At 46.3% G+C, this 9845-nt stretch overlaps 1 protein-coding gene across 1 annotated transcript in view; it reads left to right on the forward strand.

The window, feature by feature from the left end:
- Positions 1 to 9845, forward strand: part of AKAP3 (A-kinase anchoring protein 3) — a 32328-nt gene that overhangs the window by 8354 nt on the left and 14129 nt on the right. Inside the window, exons 2-3 of the mRNA XM_019516009.1 lie at positions 3456 to 3562; positions 4264 to 4356. Of these exons, the coding sequence (XP_019371554.1) occupies positions 4264 to 4356 (93 nt within the window). The 5' untranslated portion in view covers positions 3456 to 3562. The remainder of the gene's footprint in view (positions 1 to 3455; positions 3563 to 4263; positions 4357 to 9845) is intronic.

Genomic DNA, 9845 nt, shown 5'->3' on the forward strand with positions numbered 1-9845 from the left:
CACCCCATGCCCCCAACAGTATGGGGAGACAATCAATCAGAGTCCTTCAAGAGCGTTACCGACAGGCAGACACAGGCAGATGGACTAAGCCCTTCAAATATATAGAATTGTTCCTTTTTCCACTCCAGATAGTATATTTTTTAGGATATGATCCCAACTCTGCAACTTCCCTTATTTTTATAGTTACATGTAATTTTTGACCATTTTCATAATACTTTGAATTGTCCCCCCACCCCTCCACCCATTTGGCACTGTAATAGCAGAAGTGTCTACCTGCTTCTTTCTGCTCAGGAAAGTGGTAACAAAAATTATCCCCGACTTTGTGAAGAACTGTCCTATTTAAACAAAACATTTTAGCACCAATGTAAAGTCCTGCTTTTAATTGAGCTAACACTAAACTGAGAGCTGTAGCAAGCTGAATTCAGTCCAGAGTTTATGTTCATGGAACCTGATATTCGGCAGTAGGCACTGGGAGCCATGATGTAGGAAATTGAATAGCTTAATGTGCAGGTCACATACCCTTTTTCTATTATTGGGCTAGGAGAAGCCCAGCACAAAACAGGTGCAGAGTGAAGGTGAGACATGCTGAAGCAGCACCTCCTCTGCTCCAGGTCTGAAAAGCTACATCTTCCCCATGAAAATTCCAAGGTGATCAGGGTGCAACAACAAACTGTACCCTATCTGCAGCTCAAAGATATAGGCTGCTGGAAGGAGATATAACTTACATTTTCCTGCAGGCTTGATAAATCTAGTCTGGCATCTAAGTTAAACATTGCTGAACATGATTAGCAAAACTCACATCTTTCTGTTGTCTATGCTATGTGAATCTTAAGTACATTGCCCTCTGGTTAGTCAGATAATGACACTGGGGGGTGGACCAGGATCAAACTGTTTGAATATGCATAATGTCATAGCTCTATTAGATCACAGCATCTCCTGGGTGTCCTGTTCCCATCTGCTTCTTAGCTAGATCTTCCCTAACCAGCTTTACACATATAGCTGACAGCACTGGGCTTCCATTCCACTTTCACTCAACCAGGACAGGCTTTCTACCACCACTGGCTCATGGCCAATGTTCATTTAATGCAACTCAAAGAGTGAATAATGCCCCCAAACTTTTTTTTTTTTGGTTTAGGGACACAGTCAACTTGAAACATAGCTCTTTTCAAACAACTTAAGATAAAAGTTATTTTGAGGATCACAGCTGTCACTGAGTCTCCATGACCATTTTTGTGGTTTTTTAAGCAAGTTTTTCCAACCATTCTAAATGTTTTTGCCCATCTGTTGCACTTTGTAAAATTCATGAAAATGAGAAAGTACAGGAAGTAGCTATGAATAAAACATCAGATACACAAAGTAACAGTTTTTCTTTCTTTCACCACTTCTGGTGATTACAATCTTAGTTGGCCATTTGAAACAGTAGGAGATAAACATAATGAGGAATATAAACAAGAACTGGACAATGGCTCTCTAATTCATCTATTTGTAATATAGATTGTGAAGGGATATGTGATATAATTGAAACCAATGATACAGTGGAAACTGTTTGTGTTTACTTTGTGGCAAGCTTCACCTTAATCCTGTCACTTGCTAGTGCAGAAGACGAGTTTTTGTGGCATCCTCAGATACATAAAAAAAAGAAGCTTTATTGGTTCAAATACAACAGAATGTAATTTTCCAAGGAGATATTTGCATATGCTTAACCTTACATGCTGGAGGTTGAACTCACTAGCACATCTCACTGGGTGCATCTACATGTGTGCTTTACTGCAAAGTTGATTAATTAGCTCTGCAGTAAAGCATCTATACGTGTGCCAGTATTAGGACACAGTAAATTAATTAACTCCACCATTGGAGTACTGTCTGGGACAGTACTATCTTATGGCAGAGTTATTTACTGTGCTGAAATGCACGTGTGGACATTGACCAGGACCACAGCAGTTTGAGCCGGGGAGGACAGGCTCAGGGAGTCAGCTACATGACTCCACAGTTGCAGGACTCTCATCCCCCAGCCAGCCCCTCCACTGCCTGACACTGCCACCAAAGACCGAGTCTGATCTCCCCCACCACAAGCCTGCTGCCAACCTGGGGCTGCTCTGCCCCAGCCCAAACTGCTGTGCTTCTGAGCACACGTGCAGATGTCCATTTCTGACCTTAATGGAACATGTAGATGTATCCACTGTGTATAAAATTAAGCACACAGTCTTGATAGGACAGATGTGTAAAAGAGTTATGAATCCATCTCAGTCACTCATAATGAATAACACTGGCAGCATCTACACAAGATGTTTATTGCGGATCTGACTAATGAGCATCAGCATCTACTTATGCAGTGCTATTAGGCCAGAGTAAACTAATTAAATCCACCATAGGATCGTACTGCTCAACACAAGTGATATCCTACTATTTATACCTTATTTATTCTGCTGCAACACACTTGTAGACCATGACCAGGACTCGCTGGGGCATGAGGGTGCTACAGCATGGGGCTGCCTGTTGGATAGCCCTTCATTGTAGTACTCTCATGGCTGAGCCAGCCCTACCACAGCACGCTGAGTCAAGCCAGAGCAGCCCTAGGTTGGCAGGCTAACCCAGCTCAGGGTGCCGCAGTCCCAGGCGCATGTGTAAATGCTGCACCCAGGATCAATACAATCCAGTGCAAACTGTGCTGGAGTTTATTGCACCTTATTAATTTCACGTGTAGATGTACCCACTGAGAGTACAGTGTCCTTATAGTTATTTTGAAACTCAATTTAATTTATGTTATGCTTCATCAGAATATTATGGTGATGCAAGATTTTGTGTTGAAAGTGGATAATGCTCTTAGAAATACTGTAAGGTATAAGTTGGGCATTTTGAATCTAGTTGAGCACAGCTGAGGCCTTTGGCACTTGATGTGTGGGATGCGATTAACATGTGAAATAAGCCTAATAATTGATTTTGCATAATTAGATATTCAGATTAAAGGCATCTCACAGAGCTCATTTTTAGGATGCTTGACCATGACTATATTGTGTTCATTTCAGTAGGCTATCTCCATTACAAGAAATAAGGTGGCAAGTCTACAGCCGTGTAGTACATAGGACCCTGACAACATCCAACTGATTATTGACATCTAAACTATGTTTGTATCTTTCTACAATTTTAATAACCACAATATTTGAATTTTTTTTATTTACACTGCAGTAAGAGTACTTGAAAGTTTAGGTATTTTGTCCTGAAATGATTCCGTTTCTTTCTTTCCTCCATATGCCTCAGATTTTATTTCTGGCATAAAATAAAATTTTAACATGATGACACCATTGCACAATGTGATTTTTAATTTCTTCATCTCATGCATATGGAGACACTTGTAGTCCTGCAAATTATGGTGCAAGCTGGATATAAACTGGAGGTTAATATTGCCACTTTTGAAATATATTTTAAAATTGGATATATTTTTTTCTCTATTTTAGGTTCTGATTTTACATGGCTGCCTACAGGAGCAGTTCTTCAACACTATAAGGACAAATCATTATTTGTTCAGACTTTCCCTAAGTTTCAGAACATGACCTAGAAAAAAGTGAGTTTTTGTATTTTATATTTGTTTTCAGTTCTGAAAATGTTGGGAGAGGTATTTTGAAGCAAAGGATTGGACTGGAACTTTTTGCTGTTTTGGGAAGTTTATGGAATATATTCCTTTGCCTAGATTTTCAAAATTTGCAATCTTATTCTTCAAAATCCTGGCTTATTATCTGACAGTGGGATCCCCTTTCAGACTTTTTAAAGGAGTTCAAGGCATCTCACAACATGCTCAAGCTCTCAACAGCTGTCAAACACTATTGTTTGATATATGTAATCCTCTATGCAAAATCCTCTCTAAGTGACGACTGCCAAGTTGAAATTTTGGTTTCTGTGCAAAAATTTTATTCATTCTCAAATCATACATCTAAGATGTCTGTAGTTCTTCACTCATTGTCTTTGCATTATACACATTCATCCTTCTCTCTGCCCTTGCAGTGGTGGGACACCATAGTCCTTTTCCCCCTACTTTGCTTGTGGTAGGTTAGGGTGATTTTGATAATCCTAGGCAATGACTTGTAGTTGTGTGATGGGATTAATTATGTAGTTTTAGGAATACATTAGACAATCACTTATATGGAATGGCTTGGATAAGGTTCATACTGGCTCGAGCAAGGGATTGGACTAGATGACCTCTGGAGGTCCCTTCCAGCCTTACTTTTCTGTAATCCTATAATTAGATTTCTTTTTGTCTTACCATAGATGGCAGATAACATTGACTGGATACAGAGCCAAAGGGGACTCTGTAAAGTGGAGCATTATTTACCCGGACATGAAAATGAACAAAACTGGACAGTAAGAAAATGTTTACTTTTCATATTTTATACATTTATTTTCCTTAAAAGAACAGGAAAGAGAAATTGCTAACAAAAGCACAACACAAACTATGAAAAGTGAATTGTCTCTGTGTGTTTATATTCAGTTCACCAGAGAATTTGTTAGTAAACAGGGTGCTCTGCTGTGCAATTAGTTTGATTGAAAACTAATGTTTGCAATGGTATATCCCAAATTTAGACTCCTTTGAACTGTATATTCTGTATCTTTCATCATGGGTAGATCTAGAGTTTTGAAAAGCGGGGTGCAGATGGTGAGGTGCATCATCACATATAAAACAACACATATTCTTCTTGAGTTAAAAAAAATAGAAGCTTTACTAATACACTAGGTGCCTAGGGCTGTATTATCCAATTTAAGATTGAAGTAAAAACAAATATAACTTCATTGGAATGATTTAAAAACCATCTGCAGGGCTCTGAAATAGGAGCTTCAGGAACAGCTAACAGAAAGCAAAATTTCAGAACAAAGGTTAGCTTGAGCAGGGAAATCTCAAGACCATTAAAAAGAAGACAGTGGGTGCATCTACGTGAGACGCTTTACTGCTCAGCAGTGTAATTACTGCACAGTGAACATGCGTGTCTACACATGCGCAGCAAACTTCATTCCTTGTGAGTAAATTTGCTACCCACAAATGCAAGTAGCAAATTTACTCACAAGTAGTTACTGCACAGTAATGCACATGTAGATGCTGATCAAGAGCAAATTTGCTCCCAGTCAGTCCTGCCACTAGGGGGGACAGCCTTAGCTTAGCCCTAGGGCCCTGAGGTTGGGAGCCTCTCCTGTCTCAGGGCTGGACTGGCTCTATGCCTGCCTCAGCCTTAGGCCCTTAAAAACTTGTAAACATTTTGAGCCCTGGAACACAAAAGCAGGGAACCTGGGGTGATTGTTGACCTCTGCTCCCCCTGCACAGGCCACAGGCTACCTGTGGCAGCTTGCCAGCACCCCAGTCCAGCTGCAGGCAGCTCCTAGCCACCAGGGCCAGCTCAGCTGCCCACAGCCAACCCCGAGCATCCTGCCCAGACCCTGCAGGTGCTGTGGGGCATGGCTGTGCCATGCAGCTGCTAGTACCATGTCTTGCCCCTGAGCTGGGTGCTGCAGGGAGCTGCCCAGGCCCAGCAGTACAGGGACAGCCACACGGAGGCCCAGAGACCTGGTGTGGGAGGCCCAATGGCATCAGCTCTGATGCCACACCCCACCACCCAGGGCCTCAATTGGCAGAGGAGACTGTCAACCTTGTGGTGCTGTGGGAAAAGGTGGAGGTGCAGCAGCAGTTCATGCAGGGCAGGCATTCCAATGTGTATGTTTAGAAGGGGCTGTCAAGCTGGATGCGGGGGCACTGGCACAACTGGTTGGCGCAGCAGTCACACATAATTGTCAAGGTCTTGTAGGCACAGTGCGTTATGATCACTGACCACAACTTTCAGTTGGGGAGTGCCCACAAGTCCATGCCCTTTATGCAGCAGCTGACTAACATCCTTGTGCCCCAGGACCCAGGCCTCAACTGTGCTGTGTACTGCACCACAGGTGGCCTGTCCAAGCCCCCACTCTGGCCTGGCACCCACAGTGATGTGCCAGGGGCCCAGGGCACCATGGCAGGTGCATCTGGAGCACCATGGCATCAGCAGAAGCAAGGCATAGTGGGTCAGGCACCCTCAGTCTGCACAAACATCTCCTTGTGCAGTGCCCAAGACACATACTGGGAGGCATGCTTGGGGCACAGAGCAGCTGGGGAGGGGGGGAATCAGGCCCTGGGATGCCTCCCTGGAGAGGACCCCTGTAGGGAAGGTGGGAGCACCAACAACTCCATGTCCCAGTCATCAGGGAGCCCCATACTCCCCTAATCCTGGGTGTCATGGGCTTGGTGGCAACACAAGAGACAGGCTAGCCCGCAGAAGAGGAAGGGTGGGGATCAGGGTCTGAACCCAAGGCAGAAGGTGCTGCCAAGATTCAGGTTTGTCCTGGCATGGGAATGGGATGAGGGAGTCAGACTACCTGCAGCCAGCACTCAACAGCCCGCTGGCCCCTGGGGAGCAAGTGGGAACAGGCGGCTTGGCCAGCGGTCACCTGGGCCTACACCTGCCTGGCTGATTTACTATGTATGGTTCATTGGCACCCATGCATGCACAACTTCTGATTTGAGCAGGTAGTGCATGGGCCCCTAGTACAGAGCATCTTATCTCAGAAATGTTGCAAACTCTCACAATCAGCTTCTTTCTCATGACTCTGCAGACCCTCCACCTGAATGCAGGGGAGAGGCTGCAGTTGACAGCCAGGATGAGGCCTCAGTGTCACTGCCACCCATGGCCAGGGCCCTGCAGATGCGCCAGCTCTGCAGAAGGAGGACCCAGGGTTGGAACCTCCTCCTGGCCCAGCTGGTGACAGCCATGGAAGATCAGCTTGGGGATGCATGGATGTGGAGGGTGGAGGACATCACCCACCAGGACAGGTGGTGGGTAAAGGACATTGCTCATGATGACACATGGGAATTCAGGGCACAGCTACTGGCCCTGGAGCAGGACCACATGGAGGCCCTGAGGGACCATGTTGCACTCATGGCCAAGGCAGTGGAGGCCACAGAGGAGGGCCATCAGGTGCTAGACACTATCCTGGCCCTGTTGGGTGCCTTCGTGCCACTCACTACCCTGCCCCCAATCACAGCCCTGCCTACCCCCCGGCAGCTGGCCCCCACCCAGTAGCAGGGCCCCCTCATAGGCCTAGGCAGAGGTCCAGAATCACCTCCACTGAGCAGAAGCCCCTGCCCTGGCCCCTGCCCTGGGTCCCCACCACCCAGCACCCTCCTGCCTGGGTCCAGGCCCACCACTCATCCTGGCACCATGAGGGCATGGAGCCAGAGCTGCCTGCAGCAGGGCCAGGACTGACAGCCCTGGCAACCAGCTTCTGGAGGGGGAGCCACCTGCACTAGGGGATGAGCCATCATCATTTCCCCTGAGTGAGCCCCCTGCCCACCAGGCTCACTGCAGCATGTGCACCCATGAGAGAACAGCCAGAGGCCAGGGTGCTGGCTGCGTGTCCTCAGGCTCTGCCTCCTTAGGTGCCCCCACCCTATGGCCACCCACCCTGGGAGTGCATGCACACAACCACAGCACTTCACTTGTTGTAAATAGCTTGCACGGGGAAGAGGGTGTTTTATTGGTGGTGGAAGGGGTGGGTGGTGGAGGGGCTCTGTTGCTGGGGAGGGAGGGCAGATGGGCTCTCTTGTTGAGTGGGGAGGGGAGATCTGTTTGTTGTGAGGGCAAGAAAGTGTTTTCCTGAGAACTGTCTGCAGTGAGCCTGGTGTTGAGGGTAGATGATGGGGTCTGTGGGTGGCTGTCCAGGAGGGCTACAGCAGGGAGTGCAAGAGAAAGTGGTCAGCCAGTGCCTCTCACAGCCGATGCCTTGACTTCCAATGGCGGGTGTGCAGCTCGCCTGGAGCCTCAGTGGCTGGGGCCAGCAGGAGCCTGGACACTGAGTATTGTTGTCAAGGGCTTGGGCTAGAGCATCCATGGCATGGGGAGGCAGTCGCTGCATGCTGACCCCCAGCCAGAAAAGTGGTTGGCCAGGGAGCAAGGAGTGAGGCTGCCTTTTGAAGATGGCTGCCAGCTGCTGTCAGGTGCAGCTGGAGACTCAAGCGGCAGGGACCCATTGTAGGGCCGCAGGAAAGGGGAGCAGTTTGCAGCTAGGAGCAGCAAAATCTGTTCCCACATCCTTGCACATGTAGATGCCTGTCCTGGACTGTTTACTCCTGAGTAGTCTACTTGCAAGTAAACTGGTCCTGGATTAAATGCATGTGTAGATACACCCAGGGCATGTTTACATGTGTATTTACAGCAGCCTAAATTTACTGCACAGTAAGTAAGCAGGAATAGGCCAGCATCTACATGTGCAGGCATTAAAGCACGTTAACACTGTGTGTGTGGACTGACTTGGGACACACAATGTTACTGCGCAGTAATGCATTTACGCATGCATTACTGCCCAGTAATTAATCAGATGTAAATTTGATACTGGCATGGTGCAGATATAAAATTTACGCTCAGGTTGGTGTAAGTCACCATACTTACTGCGCAGTACATAAATACTAAAAGATTCCTATTCAGGAGAATAAATATTTATATTTATGAATACATATAAATATGTCTGTTACTGGTTTCACTGGTGGAAATCTAAATTCATTCATCTCGTGATAATGGGCATGATTCCTTATTTGTGTAAATCCAAACTAACTCCACTGAACTCACCAGACTTACTCTGAGTTAGACTCAAAAGATACATTTCCTGGGTGCAAGAGCTAGGAATTCACCAGAATCACCAATATTTACAGAATAAGATATTTTTCAGTGTGTATAAGGTTGACAGAAATGGATCCACAGAGAATTTGTGGCACATTCAAAAGCAGAAAGCAAAAATCATAGTGAAAGTTGTTGTTGTTCTTGGCTTTCATTAGATTGACTCCACGTACATTTTCTAACCATTTAGACTTCGGGGGGTTGTACACCTTCCATTTTGCTGACAGTTTCAGGTTCATTTGACTCTCTAAATAATGTTACAGGCAAAGATCAACATGAAACCAGCAGGCTGTTGCAAAGCTCTTTGTATAACGGAGCAGTTTACTAGGTTTCAATCTGTTTGGAATGAAACTAGATACAGTAGATGTGAACATACTGGAACTTTTCATTTGTGGAATGAAACTAACAGTAAGGGAGATGAGGGCTAATGAGGGGAGGCAGAAGGATGAAAGATGCACAAACCTGGAGTAGTTTTCTTTTCATTTAATCTTTATTTTAATGTTGGTATAGGTTATATGCCTGTGAGCTTACAGTACTTAGGAAATCATGGAGCAGAAAGGCAAGTGGTCCAAAGAGGAAGCGAGGAATGCGGGTGTGTATGAAAGGAGACCCAAGAGGAGGAGGGATAAGAGGAAGAAATGGTCTTGTACATATATACACATATGTATGTGTAGCTGTGTGGGAATATTTATATCCATATCTATCTATTTAGATAGATAGATAGATGATGTAGATGTAGCTGTAGATGTTATCTACACATATAGACAGAGCTCTGTCACCAAAAGTATAGTAATGTCCCAGCCCCGCCCCCACCAGCTCCAGCCCTTTAAGGAAAAAAACAATCACAAACCCTGGACTCACCCATTCCTGCCTGGTGGGGGGTAGTCCCCACTTCCCCACCCACTGCACCATGCCACATAGGGGGCTCTTCCATGAGCCCCCCGAAACCCCAAGGCCACTGCAGAAGCTGGTGAGCCCTGGGGTTTTTTGGGGGGGTTTTATTCTTAAAGGGCCAGGAGCTGGGGTGGGCAGGGCAGCCATGGGGGAACTGGGACAGTGGGGGTGGGGCTGGGGGGCCCGTGCAGAGCCCCCCATGCAGCGTGGGACAGTGGGGGGGCAGTGGGTATCGCCTCCCCACCCAGCTACACCCAGTGAGTGTAC

This window comes from Gavialis gangeticus, unplaced genomic scaffold (assembly GCF_001723915.1).
Source record: "Gavialis gangeticus isolate Ggan-Ray unplaced genomic scaffold, GavGan_comp1, whole genome shotgun sequence".
NCBI classification, from domain to species: domain Eukaryota; kingdom Metazoa; phylum Chordata; order Crocodylia; family Gavialidae; genus Gavialis; species Gavialis gangeticus.